This window comes from Protomyctophum parallelum (genome assembly GCF_964188405.1).
Source record: "Protomyctophum parallelum genome assembly, chromosome: 17".
Lineage (NCBI taxonomy): Eukaryota > Metazoa > Chordata > Actinopteri > Myctophiformes > Myctophidae > Protomyctophum > Protomyctophum parallelum.
Window position 1 is genome coordinate 10254511 of NC_139719.1, and position 21671 is coordinate 10276181.

Consider the following 21671-nt stretch of genomic DNA (forward strand, 5'->3'; position numbering starts at 1 on the left):
AAGTTACGGATGTAGTTCCTAACCTGTAGAAACCTAAAAAAGTTACTCCTAGGGAGTCTATATTTTTCCTGCAGTTGAGCAAATGAGGCAAAATTTCCACCCATATATAAGTCTCCAATTGTGCGTATACCCAAACCCTTCCACTGTGCAAACGTATCATCCAGTTGGGATGGTAGAAATGAGGGGTTATCAGCTAGAAAAGATATTGAGTTGTTCCTAAAATATGTTTTGATTTGTTTCCAGATTCTTATCATACTGTGAATAACAAGGCGACTGTTATTATTGCTGATTCAAGTTTGTCTTATAAAGTACAAAAATAAACTGGCACATTTTCTTGTCACTGAAGACACAACTGACTGACTGAGCACTAGACGAGCAAGTGAGGGTTCTTGTAATGTTGCTGCGTGATCTTATGAAAAAGACAGATTTTACATGATCAATGGATTTCAGTGAACCCTGATGGGGAGTTTCCCCCGTGAAACAATAAACTAAAACTAACTTGATGATATTTTCATATTTACACAGCGGTTTCAGTTCTGACTTTTAAACAAATGATGTCTGGGATACCCCTGTGAAGATTCTAAATCTGTAATAATAAATAAATAATACAAACATGGGGAGCATGAGGAAACGACAAATAAAAACAACTTTATTCGGCGGAAGGAAAAAAACACTATGACTAAGAGGAATAAAATCAATAAAAACAGTGGAATGAGTCAGCTGGGGAAATCAATATCGAAGAGGTGGTACTTTGGAGGGTGGGGGCATCTCTGAGAGTTTTGGGGAGTGCAGTCCACAGGGTTGGGGCAGCAAAATCAAAACAAAAATGTTTAGTTTCTTTTTTTACGTAAACTAATGCTACTTCATCATACAAGAGGAATGTTTTGGACATAATCATGCTTGCATCTGATGGCGACGCTAAACTCACGTGTGAATGTCAATTATTATTATTAATTATCACCGGTTATACTGTGTGAATCTATTATTGGGCTGGCACATAATGTGTGAATGTCTGATTATCACGTAACAGCCTGGGGTGAGTGGAGTGATAATAGGACTGAGAGGCTACGTACGTGATAACTATTCATCAAAATAACGCCTGCATGATAACCTGGATCTATTATCTCCATATTCTAACCTTGTGTGTCTTTCTTGTAAATTAATTAGCAGATCCACTTGGGCTCGAAATGCGGCGTGTAGCGACGCGTTTCGTGCATTGGTGCTTTTGCCACTTTTGAATTTAACACCTGTTTAACACCTGTAAGAGGCGATATCCTCTATTCCTCGTTTGTTGTGGTAACAATCTGATCAAAAGGCTTTTAATGAGTAAAAGGTGTAAATTGCATCTGAGCATAAACGACTTGAGATCTAACTCTCTGTATTCATTCACCAAAGTATTGCTTTGTTAGTTTATAACTCAAAGAGCTATGTTGTAGGAATAGCAAGTAAGACAAATTGCTACTTCTATCTTTGAATCAGAATGTGCAGAACGGCACGTACTGTTTATTTCACACTCTTCAATCATACTGACAACACAACACACAAGTTAAATTTCTGCTCTGTTATGTGAAAATCTCACTTTTTAAAGCTTATTGTACTCCGCTGTACACTGCCCACTTGTGGCGACACTACAAAAAGGGCAGCCTGCAAAAAATGACAGTGGCATATAATGACTGCATGAGACTGCTGCTCAAAGCCCCAAGATGCTGTAGTGCCAGTCAAATGTTTGTAGAAATAAATATACCCACTTGCCCTGCTGTGCTACGAAACCTGATGTATAGATTTATGTGCAGGTTAACAGACTCTGAGAACAGCATCATTGCATCACTTTCTAACCCTGCTAAGAGCTCTGTCAGACTATCATCTAAGCTGTGGAGCCACTGGCGTTCTAGCCTGTATGTACAGAGATAAGTCCCCCCTGTTTGTTTGTTTATGCTTTGTTTATTTCATTTATAGTTTGTTTACTTTTGTGTTTTTATGTTTTATGTGTTCTGCCCTATGGACCCCCCTGTGAGTGTCTTGAATAAAGTTTGAATTGAATTGACACACACCCACACTTCCTTGTTTACCCCGAAACCCCCGCCCACTCTCTTAGGGTGAATTATGTCCCTAGAAAGTCACTACAATGTGTACAATACCTAGAAGTTTGATCGTTGCTCTTTTAAGTAACTTTGACCATTCACACGTGCTATATTTGTATATAATGTTTTGTTTTTTGACAATATGTCAGGTATTTCTGCCTGAAGGTCTATACAAAAAGTAAAATCCTAAAGCTGAGGCAAAGCTGAAACAACCCTGTGGAAATGATGGTGAAATATTAATGTCCTGTTGGAGTTTGCACACATAATCCTGTCCTGTGTGTGTGTGTGTGTCTGTGTATGGACAAGGCTTATGTAAACTTTGTGTAAAGTGTGCACTTATTTGGAGATGGTGTAACGGTGTGTTTCTCTGTTCCCAGGAGACACAGAGAGAAGCTCCAGGCTCACTTCTCTGAGAGCCGCATGCTGAGAGACTGCAGCATCAGCACCTCTGGACTCATGTCCAAATCTACACCCAGGCTTCAGTACAGCCTACAGGCCCACAAGGTGCACTGACTATTATACTATGATTTACTATGGAGTCATTTAAAGTGTATCAGTACGGGGATCAGTAAGGATGAAGGATTGACAAAGTTGGTCATGTACAACAGACTGCCTTGCTACCAGACCTTTCTGTATGCCCCTGACAGGCGGGCAAATAGCCCCCTGGGGCGCTAACCTCCTGAGGAGGTGTTGTCTTTGACACCTCTTTATACCCAGGGATGCTCTGCCTAAATGGTTATGAATATGAACCGGCTATACTACAGATAAAAGACTCCACAAGAAAGATTACACTGACTGGTTCAGTTGAGGACGTCTATGTATCATGCACTAATATATACAGGCTTGTGATGACACTGCTGAAGCAGCTAGAAAGAGAATAGCGTAGTGGAAATAGACCTTGCGACAATTATCTCCGCCTCGTGACAAGACCCCTGCTGTGTATGTGTTCCACATACAGTACAGGTAGCCTATATAGATCAGAAATGATTATAGGACAGACTGGACAGAAATATTATATCACGTTGTGAGCTATGTTATTGGTGAATTGATTTGTGTACAGAGGGGGGAAAAGGAGTGGGCCTAGACTCTCTGGTGCACTCCGGTACAGTGTAAAGTGGTTAAAGCTTATCACTACATCCTACAGCCCCACAAGGTGCACTAACTGTAACCTAATTATTTACAGCTGAATAATTTTAACGCTTATCAGTACCGCCTACAGGCCCACAAAAGGTACACTAGCTGACTGTTACAGATGCATTTACTACTGAATCATTTAAAGATTATCCCGGGTAGAAGTGTGAACTAATTCAACATTCATGTCATGAACTTTCGTTGACCTTTCGTTAGCTTTTATTAGTGTGTGTGTGTGTGTGTGTGTGTGTGTGTGTGTGTGTGTGTGTGTGTGTGTGTGTGTGTGTGTGTGTGTGTGTTTTGCAGTGTAGGAGTCCTCATTTAGAATGCAGCAATATCACATGCATATAAAGAAGCAGTGCACGCTATACGCTAAGTAGTATTGATGTATGGGTTATATTTTTCATTCCTCTATACTGCAGTAAATCTGTAAAAAAAAAAGGCAATTTAGTTTTATCCGCAGTCTTTTGTATCATGGAACAAAAGAATGGAAATGGATAAGATAAGAGCTTTATTGAGGCAAGGGAATGCAGGTGTTGTAGCAGCAACAGAGATGAGAAGGTACAGGTAAAGTCACTATAATGTAATGGAAAAGAGAACTATAGTTGCGAACGCAATGAGCACTAACTATGAGACCATGCAGATCATGTCTGTCTGTCTGTCCCGTTGTGACACCACCCGCCCGCCACCAGAGGCCGCAGCTGTAACACACACACACACACACACACACACACACACACACACACACACACACACACACACACACACACACACACACACACACACACACACACACACACACACAGCAGGCAGCCACTCCCAGAGATGCTTAGAGAACTACTACTAAGCAGGTACATTTGAAATGGGTTACTATGGTGGAAGAAGTACTCTTAGCAATACCACAATGTAGAAATACTTATTCTAAGTGTTCTGTATTCCAAAATGCACCTGAGTAAAAGCACAGATGTATTATTTGGCATCAGCATATAGTATCAAGTATAGTACCAAACGCAAAAGTAGACTATTCATCATCATCATGCAGAAGTTTCACAAGTTGTTTTCCTTTTCAAAGGTATCCGGTCTGTTGTTCAAAGTAAGCGTGTAGATTGACTATTTCCAAACAGACTAAGTAAAACCTACAGCTTAAAGGTAGGGTAAGATATTCTGTTGCTAAAATAACTTATATTATGCTTACTCATTGTGCTTTAATTCACAAAAAACTTACAACATTTTACCTACCCCCCCCCCCCGCCTTTAACTGATGGAATGTAGGCTACTAGGCTATGTTACATTTACAAAGTATTGTAACTAAAGTGTTTAAATAATTGTAGTGTAAAAAAGTAGGTACTATAATCACCACTACGAAAAACTGAAATGAAAGTAGAAAAAACAGGAGGCAGGCAAGGGGTTATCTGTCATCTTCTTCCACAAGTTAATTATGGTATTCCACAGACACATTTCTTCCACGGCTTTGCACAGAATGTCAGCCAAAGTGATTGTTCTGGAAAGGGAGTTTGTTCTCCAACTCCAACCAACCGGGGTGCTTGAGGGGGTGGCCAAACATGATCTGATTCTCCTGCATTTCTGGTGAACAGTTCGATGTAAGAAAGAGAAAGAGGCTCATCAGGCATGAGAGCCTTGCAGCGACTGGAAGTCACGTCCACTGGCTTTAATGAGGCACTGTTGTACAGGGAGGCCAGCAGCAGCAGCACATACTGGAACTGCAATAGCAGCATTATCTGCTGACTATGTTTCAAAGAGGGATTTAGGAGCCTTCCACTGTGATTCTGCACTGCATGCTATAGAGCTTTTCGTCAGCTGAGGCTAAGTTGTATGGAAATTATGTGAATTTTAATGAATTAAAAGAGAAGGTGGCAACCTCTCATCTAATCTTGTGTGGGATTAATGCATGGGTGCAGTTGAGGCCCTGTAGGAGTTGATAGGGGGCCGTAATCACAAAGCACACTCTGCTAATCTGCACCTTTACGTGTAATTAAGACCACCAGCCCAGCTAAGCAGGCTCAGGGTGTCGGTACGAGACTATTTTCATTCTGAATGGAGACTTGCATGCTGCCAAGCCATGATGTTCCTTGTGTTATCTGTGACGAACCCTGAGAAGCTTGTTTTTCCAATGTTTTATCAAGCATTTCAAGCACTGCTCTCCTCCCTCCCCTGCAGAGCTGTGGTTACCATGGATCGTCTAGTACGGCTGGCATGGTGGCGACGGGTACTTCAACAGTGGCCCCGCCTGCAGTCACCAGAGCTCCGTCTAAAGGGAAACGCCTCAGGTAACACATGGCATCCTCTTATTTACTTTATCTTATCTATTTATTTTTGCTTCTGAGAATTGTCAAAGACCTTTAAAACTGCAAAAGATATTATTGCGTAAAATATGAAGGCTTGGGTTGAAAAGAACGGGGAACTGGGCTGATGAAAACACGTTGTTTTTACCCGATTACAAGCCGGAATTGAAAGAGAAGGTGAGTGAAAAGGTGATGTGAAACAACACCTGATCTTGTAGCTGCTATAGTGTGAGGCAGCTCAACTTTATTTTGAAGCTTTGCTAGTGGGTTTCAAAAGCACAAAAAAGTGTTGGATGCCAGTTTGTGTCTTCATGTTACTGGCTGAAAATGATTGGTAGCTATAGACTGCTGCTGCCAGGCGCGTCAACTCCGGGGGTGCGTGGTAGCTTGTGCACCCACTGGCAAAATAATAAGCCAATAGGCACCCACTGAAATGAAGACTGAATATCGCCTCCCCCTAGTCACGTAGTCACACACCTTTAGGGGGGTGGGGGGCGCTTGAGCCAAGAGGTGTTGGGCGAACAGGTATTCATTAAAATGCTAATAAGGTGGCTTTTGTTCTGCTGCCAGGTAGAGAGTATAAATGTTGCATACAGTACAGTACAGTACAGGCTTTACTTCCATTTGACTACTATGATGAAGCCACCTCAAGCCAAGAAGAGATTCGTCCAGTCCATGCTACAATTCGGCGCCGCCGCCGCTGACGCCAGCTAAAACACACCCTAACTATTCCTTAATATCTACGGAAAACCAACCAATAATTCCAATTACTTTTCGGTGCGCACTCACCATGAATCCAAGCAGAGGTCCTCACAAGTATAGGTAAAACACCGCCGCCACAGTCCCAATGGCCCGCCGCCAAAAAGTTGATATCTAACTTTGGCTATATAATCAGCCAAATCTCAACCGATTGGTATAATTCCAAATGGTATACACTCAATGAAATTTATATTTTCCATTTTTCATGGGCGTATAAGTCATAGAGCCAGAGAAAGGAGAGATATGGTAGGGGAAGCGCTAAGCCCTGTTAGCCATGCAGCCTATATGTTTAATGAGCTGTGGTGGCTTGCACTCTCTCAATTAGGGATTTTCCCAGTGGTTAATTTCACTGATGTGTGCCCCCCCCCAGCGTGGCTGGGGGGGGGGCACTCACTGACGTTATAAGAAGATAACGCCCCTGGCTGCTGCTACTACTGTTTGACTTTGAACGCAGCATAAAAAGCTTGGAGAGACATGGAGACTCCTGCTGAAAAAGCACTCTATAGCAATGTTTATTTAACACTTCTTTCGACCAAAATCACTTTCTCCACCTTTAAAGCAGACTATGTAGTTTGGTTTATAGTGGCCACTTTGGACACAAAGAACATGGCAGCCAACGTCTTTGACTTCATTACCCAAGAGTCTCCGGTGATGTGCTGTGATTGGCCAGTCTTTGCTTTGACAGGCAGTTCTGCATTGGTGCCTTGGCAAATGGCAGGATGAAACTCGTGCTCTCCCCTAATACGTAGTAATTCAGTCAAGCCCCTAGCAGGGAGCCCTCTTTACATTTATGGAAGGATGATTGTTATTGGTTAACTTTATAATTTTGTGGGGCATAATATGTTATATAGTTGTACAATAGTGCTGCTTTAAGTGGTTAATAAAATATAAAAAATCACACCCGTGTGAACTGAGTGGTGCAATTCCCCCCCCCCCCCCACCAACCTCTCTCTCTCTCTCTCTCTCTCTCTCTCTCTCTCTCTCTCTCTCTCTCTCTCTCTCTTCTCTCTCTTCTCTCTCTCTCTCTCTCTCTCTCTCTCTCTAAATAGCAGGCAACAGAGCATGCACTATCCCTCTCTGTTTCTGGCGCCCCCTACTGGCACTAATAAGTCATATACTCGTGCTCATTGCCAAATGCCAATGCCACACATAGGCACGGACATTGCTGGTTCATGTAGGAGTGGGTTGCACCTGCACCACTCAAAAATGTGGGATGAGTAAGGATTGCAGAAAGGATTCATGCAGCCATTGTTTTGATAAAACTGGTGACATTTTGTCTTTTTCTGTTTTTCTCAATCTTGTCACAGGAGCAGTTCCCTTTCGCTCAGCCCCGCCCCAAAACAGAGGGAGGCCAATCACTTCAGGACGCCGCCCATTCCCAGAGGGAAGCACAATCTGGTTGGAGGATGCAGAGTCACTGGCCACGCCTACAAGCACCTGCAGGAAGTCCAGTCGACAGACGTGGAGGCAGAATATTTAAACGGGTGAGAATTCATTGTACTAAACAAGTTCACATATATGCCATTTTAAACAAGTTCACATATAGGCCATTTAAGACTCGAGGGCTGAAAACAAAAGCAAAATGGATTCAGAATCATGGAAACCCCCTAGTTTGTCCCGTCATATGCAACTTAAAGGGACACTTCACCCTTTTTGCAAAACAATATAATGTTAATGACGTTTAGAAGCTTTAGAACACTTTCCTGGGGGTTTTATGTGTGCAATATATGGTTTTTAGATATTTTAGATTGTAGCAGTGAGCCCAGTGTCTCTGATGTCATCGACACTGGGCTCACTTCCTTCCTGGACTACATTTTGTCTCAGTAAGACAGCTCTCACCCTATCCACAAGGAGGAGCAGTGCGCCAAAGAATTATGGGAATTGTAGTCCAGGAAGGTAGTGAGACCAGTGTCCATGACATCAGAGACACTGTGCTCACTGCTACAATCTAAAATATCTAAAACCACACATTACACACACAAAGACCCCCAGGAAAGTGTTCTAAAGCTTCTAAACGTCATTAACATATATTCTTTTGCAAAAAGGGTGAAGTGTCCCTTTAAGCAGAATGAAATGTTGTACATTTTGCCCCAACTTTCAGCAGCTACGTAGCTGTCACAGATTCTACTAGGGAAACTGAATTTCAATCTTTGTGAGATGTGTTACTAGACACATTTACAAACACATTGTTGAACTAGAAACAAAATTTCAAGAAATTTTACTGGGTGCCTGAAGCTCGCCAAGTCTGTGCAGCATTTGAGCCACGGACCACCATTTGATGACATTTAGCCTCTCAGAAGGGTCCATTTGGTTACATGTGAGCCAGGTCTCCCCATTGACTTTCAATGGGGTATTTTGTCTTAGTTTATTGCGCATTATGTTGTCACCAACATTCTAAAGCTAACATGCTAACATGCTAACATGCTAATGCTAACATGCTAATGCTAACATGCTAATGCTATCATGCTAACATGCTAATGCTAACATGCTAATGCTAACATGCTAATGCTATCATGCTAACATCCTAATGCTAACATGCTAATGATATCATGCTAACATGCTAATGCTAACATGCTAACATGCTAATGCTATCATGCTAACATGCTAATACTGACATGCTAATGCTAACATGCTAACATGCTAATGCTAATGCTAACATGCTAACATGCTAATGCTAATATGCTAACATGCTAATGCTAAGATGTCTGAGCTATAAGGGTCCATTTGGTTTCGTTCAGGCCAGGGGGGCGGCCCGGTTCCGGCGAGCCGCCCTGCTTCTGAAACGGTCGAGAAATGACAGAGTTACGTGTTTCCCCGATTTTCTCCATTGACGTTCAATGTGTGTGTGTGCGTGCACATGTGTGCATGTGCGTTTGTGTGTGCGCGTGTGTGAGAGGTGGTCAACTTGGTCTAAGTGCATGGAAAGTTTCAAGACTGTAGCATGTTGCAAACAAAAGTTATAGCTGTGTAAAGGCCAGCCAATAGGAATACAGAGGGGCGGGGCTTAAGCAATTAAGCCATTACAGCTTGTTCCTCTTGATGGTCTACGTCCATGTACCAAAATTTGAGGCTGTAGCATGTTGTAAACAATAGTTGGAGCTGTGTAAAGGCCAGCCAATAGGAAGACAGGGTTTTGTGTGTGCGTGTGCATGCGCGTGTGCGTGTGTGTGTGTGTGTGTGCGCTCAGGGGGGCGTCCCGGTTCTGGCGAGCCACCCGGCGTCTGAAACGGTTGAGAAATTACAGAGTTACGCGTTTCCCTAATTGTCTCCATTGACTTTCAATGTGTGTGTGTGCGTGCACATGTGTGCATGTGCGTGCGTGTGCGTGCGTGCGTGTGTGAGAGGTGGTCAACTTCACCTTGAATCATTAACAATGTATCAATTTCAGCTGGGCAAGTCTATGCAAATGCAACCACTATTGAAAGTTAAAATCACACTGACTCAATGAGAGAATTTGTTCAGACATACGGTCCGAACAAATTGCTCTAGCGCAAAAAGTAAAAGTCAAATGCGATTTTTGTTTTCGCCGTGAGTGACCCGAGACATTAAGGTACGCCGTGTGCGATCGTGGTATTGGTACGATAAAAAACGTGGTTATAAGAGCGAGTTAAGAAATTGTGTTTGTGATGAAAAAATTGCTGACTCTTCAAGCAGTTAACATTGAGTTCTATGACACATTATGATGGTACACCTGTCGCTTTCAGGGCTGTAGTTCACGTACCGTATGTATCTGGGCTGTGGTTGTGACATTGGGTGAAAGAGGACGAGTGTGGCTACAAAATTACCGAAACCCATGCGTGTAAAGTTAATATTTTGGCCGTGAGGACGATTTGTTCGGAGAATTTCGCTACAGTTTTCACATTGGCTTCTCCCTCTGACCCGCTCTCTCTCTGGCCGTGCGACACTGTTAGTCGAGATTTTTGCTCAGACCACACACACTTTGAACTGCGATAGCGGGCAAACCGTGCAACGTACATGAATTCCGTCTGAACCACAACAAAGTCGATTGCCTCGTGTGCTGTTTGACGTTTAAATCGTGTTTCTACGTAACAGTATGCCAGAGCAATGTGGCTCCAAAGTAACGTGTCGTTTTCTGTTTTTACCCGCGTCCCCCCATTGACTTTGCATGGGGCATTTTTCGCGTCGTTTATTGCGAATTACGTCGGCACGGTAACCCGAAACGGAAAGAAAAGCACAAGCACACCATTCCCGGCCGAGCCGCACGTTTCAATGTATATATTGTGGGGCGTTGGTAAACCGTGCGGCCGGCCATAGACGTCAAAGTTTCGTGTCTTGATTATTACGATTACGATTAAGTATGTGTTGCGGATTTCAACCTGTGTTTCTGCCATTGCATGGCAGGCACCCAGAATAAATGTGTTGGTAAGCAATGTATCCCCAGATTTTATTATTATCCCCCGGCTCTATAAGAGAAGTGCTGGCTCTGTTCCAGGACACATTAAAAGCAGGACAGATTGTTGGCAGAGCATATCCTCTCTACATTATGTTTTTTCTCTGTGGTTCAGACTCTCTTACAGTTTATGACCACATCCCAATTATCCTCAGTGGCACAAAGTAAGACATTTCAAGTTGAATGTGAGATAGAGTGTGGTTAATGTCGGGCTAAACCCATGCAGGAAGTACTCATGTAATGATTTAGAGTACATTGATTAATTCTCAAATGATGACCTTGATGTCAAAGTCGTTTGCTTGTTTTATATATCCCAGACTGCATGTTAATAAGGTCTCCTTACTGAAGAACAAAAACATAGACATTTCCACTTTTACTTTAACCAGTTATAACTTCATTTAACCCTGACAGTATTCAAACGCAAACAAATGGGTCTGTAGGGGTCCATCTGTTTCCATTTTAATTGCGACTGTAGGTCGTAGATTAATATGAAAACTTTATTTTTTATAATAACATATAATATTATAATATATAGTAATATATAATTAGTCCATCACGCCTCGTGACATCACGCCTCGTGACATCACGTCTCCATATATTCTCCATATATGAAGATCACGACACGACTGACCCAAGGGGCCAGCTAGGCACTCCAATGTTGAAGCGCTGGGCCCTAGTGGTAAGAGGAAGGACTGCAGGCGGACCCGTGGATTCTTGACGAGGAAACCCCGTGCAGCTGGGCGTTAACATTGAGCGCTCGGTTGCATTTCCGCATGCGGAAATGCGCCCCCAAAAGGCGGAAATAGACGGTCCCTCCGGCGGCTTCAAAACGCCACTGAGCAACTTCCACTGACATGAATAGCGGAGGGGGGCGGAGCTTCGCGCCAGTTCAGTCTCTATCCTTTTAATACTCTATGGGCTGACCTCATCGCCTCGTGACATCACGCCTCCATATATATTCGATGTCTCCCTTTTGACTGATACCTGTCCATTCAACAGGCCCGAAAATTAAGGTCTGGCCCATCAAACCCTGGACACTTAACCCATTCTGACCTGAGATCAGATTCATACGAGGTTTCCGCCGGACACACACTGGTCTGATTAACCCATTCTGACCTGAGATCAGATTCTAAAAATGTCAGAACTACAAGCTCGTATCGCGCCACTCGGTGGCGCGATATGAGCTTGTAGATCTGCTATTTTTAAATAGCTAAAGCATAACATGATGCTGACACCAAAATGGGTGCCCGGTCAGAATGGGTTAAGACACTGCCCCCGCTGCCACCCTTAGATCTCCATATATGGAGTTGACCTGTTCTGACATTCCATATGTTGATCTGACCTCATCAAACCCTGTACACTCAAGACACGCTCCATATATGGCCAGACCTCATCAAACCCTGTACACTCAAAACACGCTCCATATATGGCCAGTACAGAATTCATTCCATATGTTGATCTGACGTCCCCCATGCCAAAGCACCAGCCCAGCAGTCTGCCGTCACCCAGGCGGATGCGTGGTCGCTTCTCGCCCTCAGGGAGTCTTACTGGTCTACTCTCAGAGTTAGTGTATTTTATACCCCAAATGTACAGGCCTGTACCCCACTGGACATCCTTGCACCCCCCCCTAACCCCACCCTCCCCATGTTTTCCTCTCTACACCAAAGCTCTTTGTTGAAAATAGCCGAGCTACAAGCTTTCAGCGCAGCACTAATGCACTGTGTTGTGTATAGCTGTAGTTGCAGATGGACTATTTTCGACAAATGTTTGCCCATTTGCAAGTGTTCACCTATTATGACATGCCCAGAGTAGGGACTCTAGGGTTCAAGTGGTTAACCAAGCACTCATGAAAAGATATTTACAAAGTAGACGTTAATAAACAGTTTGGCCAAAAATGGCGAGGAAAATAAGGGTGGCGAGATCCACGAACAGGGTCAACGGTGACTGAGATTCTGCGGCTGTTAAAGCACTATATTCTCATAGTAATCATTTTGCTATAGAGTGTTTGTTCCATAAGGTCTCCCCGTCTCTCCAGCTCTTTAATAAACAGAAAATACATCTCCAGGCAGGTTGCCAATTTCCCCCAATCAGGATACAGTACCCCTTAAACATATTCAATTGTATAGCGTTCCAGTTCCAATTTTGTCTGTTCATTTCTTTGTGTCATCATCACTTTCAATCTCACTTGTTTATCCTGTGTCCTGCATGAGTTCAGTATACTCTCTCTTGATTTGATACAATTGGCAGAAATGAAAATGCATTTTCTGTTAAGAGATGGAGATTGAGAGCCCTGTTACTGAACAAACACTGTAGCAATGATTACTATCAGAATATAGACCCTTTTTAACACTTTAACAAATAGGGGGAAAACAATCACTTACTCCACCTTTGAAGCAGTGGTCTCCAGTCTCTCCACCTGGATGGCACTGTCCCCGTCTGCAACTTAACCCATTCTGAACGGGCACCCATTTTGGTGTTGGCATCATGTTATGCTTTAAGCTATTGAAAAATAGCAGATCTACAAGCTCATATCGCGCCACCGAGTGGCGCGATACGAGCTTGTAGGTCTGCTATTTTTGAAAAAAATCGAAGAACGACTGACATTTTTAGAATCTGATCTCAGGTCAGAATGGGTTCATCAGACCAGTGTGTGTCCGGCGGAAACCTCGTATGAATCTGATCTCGGGTCAGAATGGGTTAACCTGCACTTCTATCTCTGTTTCTATGGGCCTTGTTTGTATGTGTTTAAAGCGCCCTGGTCGGTGTGTTGTTGTCTCTGCTGCAGTAGCATTGTAAGTGGTGCAATCATGTTTGGGTTATACACAGGACATTTATTGTGGTTGTTTTTAGTGAATGCGTGCAGAATGGTACAAGGGCAGGAGTGGAGTGTCCTATACTAGTAATTACCTACAGCTGACAGGAATTAAATGGTGCATTTATATAGCACTTTTAGTTTCATCCAATGCGCTGCACTTTCCTTCACACATTCGCGGCTGCGGAAACCATACAAGGCACGACCTGATATTGTGTAAGCAGCGAAAAATCCTGCCTATAGGTAGACAGATTGCTCAGGGCCGGCCCTGGTATCAACAAACTATGTTATATAAAACATTGTCAAACAGTGGCCGAATTGTGAATTACGTGAGAAAGAGGCCAGAAATTTGAAAATAGCTTATCTACAAGATCAGTTATTTTCCACAATATTTATCTGCGGAACCGAGTCAAACTAAACGGAATGCCTCAACTACCACAATTCCAAGTGTCTCGTCAGCAGGCCCAGCAGGGGGGAGGGGGGGGGGGGGTCACACGGCCACACCACTGGTGTAAGGAACGGACTGCAGCGCTCCAAACCGGGGACAGCCCTATACAAACCATGTGCTGCCTACTGTCATTATGGGAAACGTGATGGTAAACAAGGTTGATGAACTATCTAGAACAGATGAAGCATGCCTGTTCCTTCCTGGAGGGCCTGCTTCTGTGTTTCTCAGAGACTTGCTTGTCTGACACCTTACCCTCATCACGGATGGATGGGTTTCACGAGGCCCCGTTAAGTCGGCCAAGAAATGTAGCGCAGGTGTCAGCCGTCACGTGAACGAGAGTGGTGTCACCCTGAAAGGTGTCTGCCATTATACGTGGCGGTGTCGACCCAGGCATCAACGGTTAAGGAGAGAGTGTGCAACCCTGATATTGAACTGCTAGTGGTTGGTTGTTGACCTTAAACATCTGCCTCGAGAGATTACATGTTATCGATCTGGTTGTTTACATCCCCTCCGCCTGCAAATGTCACAGAGATCAGCGCTTCTCAACCTTGTTGAGCGGTGCTGCTAACCGCTTCAACAAGTGACTTTGTGTGTATTCTATGTCAAAACATCCCCCCCCCCCCCAATTCCTAGTCAAGTCAATGGCAAAATAAATTACTATGACGTCATGTGCTTGATAGTGGGTGTAGCAAATCAAAGGCACCGCTCACTTCACACTGGGATGTGATTTTCGGGATCAGGGCCTGCTTCAAAATCTCGAATGGGTTTGCGGCCCACCCATCTGACCACATAAACGTGTGTTAAAGAAGAAAATAATTAATTACACACCCCATGAAGCCTTGATTTTTGTCGCATTCCTATAAGCCAATAGTGGTGCTTTAACTGTGGTGTTGAAACTGCGATATCATGTAAATAGTGTTAAATGTTTTCCTAACATTCAGACTATAGTTAGTACATCTATTGTACTGGTCTGCCTTCTGTTTTTAGGTCTGATGGTGTTTCCACCCACGGACACTTAACTCCCATCCAGTAGTGTCAGTAGGAAACTCTTACATGAGTTCTATCACAGCATTCTGGATGCACTGTAGTGGTTTGTTCTTTGGCATAATGGTTTGCTGGAGGAAAAGCATCACAGTCAAAAGACTGAACTGGAACAACAAATAGATCCATTATTGTCTGGAACCTGGACTCACTAGAGGTCGCTATGAAACTGAGAAACAGAGATAATGATCATAGGACTATATTACAATGGGATGACCAGCCTCTCTGTTTTGAATAGCCTTAGACGCACATTTAGGGGTCGTCTGATTATGCCAAGTTGTTCCACCGAACATATTCAGAAAGTATTTTATAGCTCAGACCTTCTGGACGTTCTTGGTGATGTTTTGCGGGTGTCGGTGTTTGGTGGCTCCCTTAAATGTATGTGTTCTAACATCCCTGGCAATAATGCTGTTAGCATGGCAGCCTGAGGTGTAAGACACTGGGACACTCCCGACTATGTTTGTGACTCATTTACATAGTTTCCTACTTCAAACAGTGAAGCTCAGCAGTTCTTTGCAACGACTGCAGAGATAATCTATAGCAGGCTAATAATGTACACGCACGCACGCACGCACGCGAGCACACACACACACACACACACACACACACACACACACACACACACACACACACACACACACACACACACACACACACACACACACACAAAGTCCTTGTAAAATGGCGGCAGTGAATGGCACTTCCTTTCTATGGGAATTTACATTTACCTCCTTTTGTGATCTCACCCAGTTTAGATAAAGTTAGACGACTACTATGCTTATTCACTGTGATAATTCGTCAGCTGATCTGTCAGATCTGTACAGCTGGATGTGGACTCCCCCGCACGCACGCACGCAGGCAGGCAGGCAGGCAGGCAGGCAGGCACACACACACACACACACACACACACACACACACACACACACCACCATCTCCACCCTGCTGCCATGGTAACAGCCAAATGTCTGGAAATGAGACTTGGTAGGCGAATGTGAGAGCGAGAGCGAGAGACCGAGGCAGAGGCTAGAAGACAGACAGAGAATGAAGGGTGTGAGACAGGCTAGAAGAGAGACAGAATGAGAATGAAGGGTGTGAGACAGGCTAGAAGAGAGACAGAATGAGAATGAAGGGTGTGAGACAGGCTAGAAGAGAGACAGAATGAGAATGAAGGGAGGGGACTCGATCAAGGAAATAAAACAAAGATAACTAGATAAAGTGCCTCTCGGGGCACAGGTCTCCACCAGGGCAGGTCAGGTTGTGGCCTCCTGGTGGCGCTATAATAGGCCAATGTGAAAAGGGTGGCATTTCTTCTTGCACTTTGGATGGCAATTGGATGATTTGAGGAATTTTGTTCCAAAAATGTGTTTTGGAAATAAAAACATCTGGGTTTCCGAGGCTACGTCCAGGGAGTGTGTGCAAAATATGGCATCGACCGGGTTAATGGTGTCAGAGATTAGCTGGTAACGGACGCATGCATGCACGCACGCGCATGCATGCACGCGCACACACACACACACACACGGACTCACACACGGACACACGGAGTGCAAAACATACTCTCTCCCCATGCCTTCGGCCTGGTGGAGACAATAACGAAGGTGTGAAGGACCGCTGGAGAGAAGGAGGGGGTGAAGGGTGTTGCTTGTACTTTGGTAGTTGCGCGGGTTGCGGTTGGGGCTTGTTCCCTAATAAACTTTAAACGAGTCGTTTAAAGTATAGAAACCTTGTATCTCCATGTTTCAACTTTTTATGTATTTATTTTATTTTAAATACTACTAATATCTAACTGTGTTATTTTTTAATATATTTTTTTATCCCACGATTTTGTAACCAATTTTTCACCCCTGTGTCAATCATCTAATGTGATCCTGGGCTCTACACACCAACCTGGTCCCAAGGGGGACCAGGTTGGGGGACAAGGGGAGAGCAACGGACTTGAACTCATGCTTCCTTCATGCCTGAGTGTCCAAGTTGCTCCTTTTCACCTGACAGGGGGGAGTTTCCCTGGTTGGACGTAGCGCGTGAGAGGAACACGTTATTCCAACCAGTTCCTTTCCCCTCCATCAGGCGCCCCGGCTGGCCAGGGGGAGGCCTGGCCAGTTTAGTGACCAGGATTACTGCATGTTTTTTGTGAGGGTACCTACCCTAGGGGACACGGGGAGAACATGCTATATCTAACTGTGTTAGACATACAAGTAATAATTTCATAATTCAGGCAAAAAAACAATACTATACGCATGCACCAGTTCAATGCAGCATTTAGTTAACAGCTTTTGGTAAACCCACACAGGACAGGATCAGGAGTGCAGAAGCTTTTATGCTAAAAAAAGAAAATCTGTGTTGCGGCACAGAGGAGTTTTTTCTGCACTTAAACATTCATGCAGCTCCCCAGTCTTCCCAGATTTTAAGGATTATTAATAATTACACAAAGATTATGAATATCCAGTCCCTGAAGAAAGAACAAATAGTCAGATGCTTCAGGGAGAGGTGGGATCAAGCTCTAAGTGCAGGAGAGGTAACTGTATAACATTTCTGACACAGAGATGTTATCTCCGTCGCCCTGCTATCCACTCCACAAATATTTAACTAAGAACATTTACAAGGTACTTTTACTTTACTGGAGTAGGCCTATTTCCAAATTTCAGTACTTTTACTCCACTATATATATATATATATATATATATATATATATATATATATATATATATATATATATGAAAATATTGTACTCCACTGGCACTACCATTATGCAAAGTTTAGTTACTGCTTTGTGTAGCAGATCTACAAGCTTGTAGATTGCCTACTTTCAAAATGTTTTGTATACATTTTTAACTTGTGAAATGGGAGATTCTTCACAATGACTACTTTCATTTGGTACTTGTGTTTAAGTATATTTTGATACCAATACTATTGTACTCAAAGTCAATTTAGATTTCCAGACTTTTACTTCCAACAGAGTATGTGCACATTGCAGTATTGATACTTTTACTTAACCCATTCTGAACGGGCACCCATTTTGGTGTTAGCATCATGTTATGCTTTAACTATTGAAAAATAGCAGATCTACAAGCTCATATCGCGCCACCGAGTGGCGCGATACGAGCTTGTAGGTCTGCTATTTTTGAAAAAATCGAAGAACGACTGACATTTTTAGAATCTGATCTCAGGTCAGAATGGGTTAATCAGACCAGCTTGTGTCCAGTGGAAAACCTCGTATGAATCTGATCTCAGGTCAGAATGGGTTAAGTAAAACATGTACTTTTTTAGGTACTTTTTTTGTTAATACTATACATACACACACATGGAGTCCTAATGTAACTGTCTCACCCTTTCATTTCTCTTCCGTTCCTCCCTGCAGGTGCTGCGCCAGCGGAGACGTCACTGACCTGACCTCAGACATGCAAAGCCCCCATGCTGCTACTGCTGTAGACGTCACTGACCTGACCTCAGACATGCAAAGCCCCCATGCTGCTACTGCTGTAGACGTCACTGACCTGACCTCAGACATGCAAAGCCCCCATGCTGCTACTGCTGTGGGCAGGACTGGATGGACCGAGGTCCCCTGCACCCGCCTGGACAAGGGAACAGCCGCCCCGCTGCCGTCCCACCGCACGCGCTCCGTGCCCATCATCCCCTCCCTCCAGCCGCACGACCGGACGGACAAGCGGCCCGTGGGCGCCCCGAATCCCGAGGCGGCGGCGTCGGCGACGACACCGCCGCCGCGCCTCCAGTGGCGGTCGGCCGCGCCACCGGCCCGAAAGGCCACCGCAGTGCCTGTGGGATCCGCGGCCGCGTCCTCCGGCGGCGAGACCGGCGGTGCCAACGCCGCCGTCACCCGTCCCGCCGCGCCCGTCGGCAGCCTGCGGTCGGGAGGGAAGAGCCGGGGCACCCCGGCAGCGCGCGAAGACCCCCGCCCCGTGGAGACGACGGCGGAACTGGAGGGCGGCTCGAAACACGGAAGCCTTTGTGGTCCCGTGATGATGGCGTCCGCCGGGCCGTGTTCCGATCTGCTGTGCGGCGGCATGAACACTGTCACCGCGGTGACGACCGTGCTCGCTCGGGAGGGCGGTGCCGACAAGTACTCTCGCGGCGCGCCGTCCCCCGGCGCCGGGGCCACAGTGCTGAAGTTAGCGGACCAAACGGAGGCCCCTGGGCCTTGTCAAGCAGAGACCACTGTAGCACACGGAGGAGCAAACCGCGCCTCGTCGGCCACCAATAAGGCCCCCGGTGGCAGAGAGCGCGGCACAGCCGATGACGCCGCCGCCGCCGCGCCTTCCTCCTCCGCGAGCTGATCGGGTTTATTTCTACAGCGCTTTCAAGGACGTTGTGTTCCGATAACTCGCCTATCCTTTGTCGGGTGGCATGTGTTTGGCAGGTGTCTATCGACTGGAGCTCGAGCGGACTCCACCGCAGCAGAGATGACATTTTATTGACATGAGTAAAAAACTAAAAAGACATGAAATATTCCAGAAAAAGAAGGCAAAACACAAACACGTTGTTGTGTATACATGTGAATCAAATGCAGAAAACAAAGTTATTTGGATTTTAAAAAGTGTACTGAAGAAAAAAAAAAAAGAAGATAAATGCCACTATTTAAACACAGCTTCTACTTAGAAACCAAAATAGTGTGTCATCTCTATGTTGTTTCTCTATTGTAAAGAAATGAAAGTATATGTCACATAATATATGTCATATAGACATATATATATTTGACATGCAATTGTGACAAAATAAAGATTATGATTACAGTGTACAACTGTACATGTTTGTTTTTTTTCTATCATTTCAGTCAGACTTAGTGACATGCGCATTGGCCTTGCTATTTTACCGTGGTTGTAAGAAAAAAAAAAGAAAAAATATTTTTTTTCTTAATTTGTAGTGTGTGGACCATGCGGTCACATTGATCAAATCTTGATTAAAAAAAAACGCTTCTACTATATTATTTAGGCCCCCACAATCTAAAGCTATATGTTTCTATGTCAGTGGTTCTTCGATTAAAAGAAAATAGCAGACCTACAAGCTCGTAGCGCGCCACTCGGTGGCGCGCTATGAGCTTGTAGATCTGCTATTTTTCAATAGCTAAAGCACCAAAATGGGTTCCCGCCCCGAAATGCGCTGCACAAGGTGCCCTTTTTTTTCACTTGAGCACCTGCCCCTCTAAATGTCTGTGCACGCCACTGGGCTTGGGCCATGGTAAAGTAACTAAGCACATTTCTGAGGGGTGCTAGCCCCCTCCTATACACAGGTTTAATGTTTGTCTTTAGTTCAATGTGTGTTTTTTAAATGCTATTGACAATGAAGGGAACATTTACGTCATGTGTCATTTACGTCATGTTATTGTCTCTTTATTGTTAATGGCGTTTAATGTTTGTGCTTGCGCCGTTTGTTTTACATGGAGAATGTACGCCGTGTGTGTCTGAGCAAATCGTCATGTTGCGTCATGATGTGAGCGCCGCTCACTTCACACAGGTGTGATTCTGTTGAGGTACTTTTTTACTTTACTGGAGTATTTCCCTTCCATTGTGAGCTTGTAGATATGCTATTTTAAAGATATTTATACCTTATTAGTTTGAAAACTTGTGAAATGGGTATGAGTATTTATACATTGCAGTATTGATACTTTTACTTCAAGGGGTATTTCACTTAATAATGGTTAATTTTATCGTCTACTCAGGCTTATGTGAACACCCCAGACAGTTTTTACGTTTTTATGTTGCTTGATTCAGTATTTAGATATTTTATATTCATTTTATCAGACCCTTCCTATACAAACCCATTGTAAAAATAAATCTAATCAAATAAATAAACTAACTTAAAAACTATCTGGGGTGTTCACAAAAGCCTGAGTAGACGTTAAAATGACCATGAATGAAAGTGAAATATCCCTTTAAAACCCATTCTGAACGGGCACCCATTTTGGTGTCAGCATCATGTTATGCTTTAGCTATTGAAAAATAGCAGATCTACAAGCTCATATCGCGCCACCGAGTGGCGCGATACGAGCTTGTAGGTCTGCTATTTTTTGAAAAATCGAAGAACGACTGACATTTTTTAGAATCTGATCTCAGGTCAGAATGGGTTCATCAGACCAGTGTGTGTCCGGCGGAAACCTCGTATGAATCTGATCTCAGGTCAGAATGGGTAAAAAATGTGAGTACCACTGGCTCGGGGAACCAGCCATTCCCAAGGCTACTGATGTCATATATCACTGCAGAGCAAGGTGGAGGCTTCTGGGCTGCAGCATCAATAGTTTTTCATTCATATTCTCCACATCCACTGGTGGAAAAAGTATACTTGCATCTTTTACTTAAGTAAAAGTATCAATACTGCAATGTAGAAATACTCTGTTACAAGTAAAAGTCCGGAATTCAAAATAAAAGTACAAAAGTATTGGTATCAAAATGTACTTCAAGTATAAAGTACTCATTGTGCAGAGATATCCCATTTCACAAGTTTTCAAATGTATAAAAATCTTGGAAATATTCAAGTAAAGTACAAATACCTCAACATGTTACTTAAGGCCTACTTAAGTAAATGTACTTAGTTACTTTACTACTGACCACATCCAACCTTACCTTTTGTGTCAATTCCGGTCTGTCTGACATGAATTGCATCTTCTGTGTCACTGTGCAGTACTACTCCTTAACAGTATGAGGCAGCAACACGCCATTGACCATATAAAGCC

At 43.9% G+C, this 21671-nt stretch overlaps 1 protein-coding gene across 1 annotated transcript in view; it reads left to right on the top strand.

The window, feature by feature from the left end:
* Positions 1-19278, top strand: part of nrg3b (neuregulin 3b) — a gene marked incomplete at both ends in the record, with an annotated part of 279986 nt that extends 260708 nt beyond the window's left edge. Inside the window, 4 exons of the mRNA XM_083787447.1 lie at positions 2459-2585; positions 5391-5500; positions 7582-7758; positions 18345-19278. Coding sequence (XP_083643573.1) covers positions 2459-2585; positions 5391-5500; positions 7582-7758; positions 18345-19278 — 1348 coding nt within the window. The remainder of the gene's footprint in view (positions 1-2458; positions 2586-5390; positions 5501-7581; positions 7759-18344) is intronic.
* Between the last annotated feature and the right edge of the window lie 2393 nt (positions 19279-21671).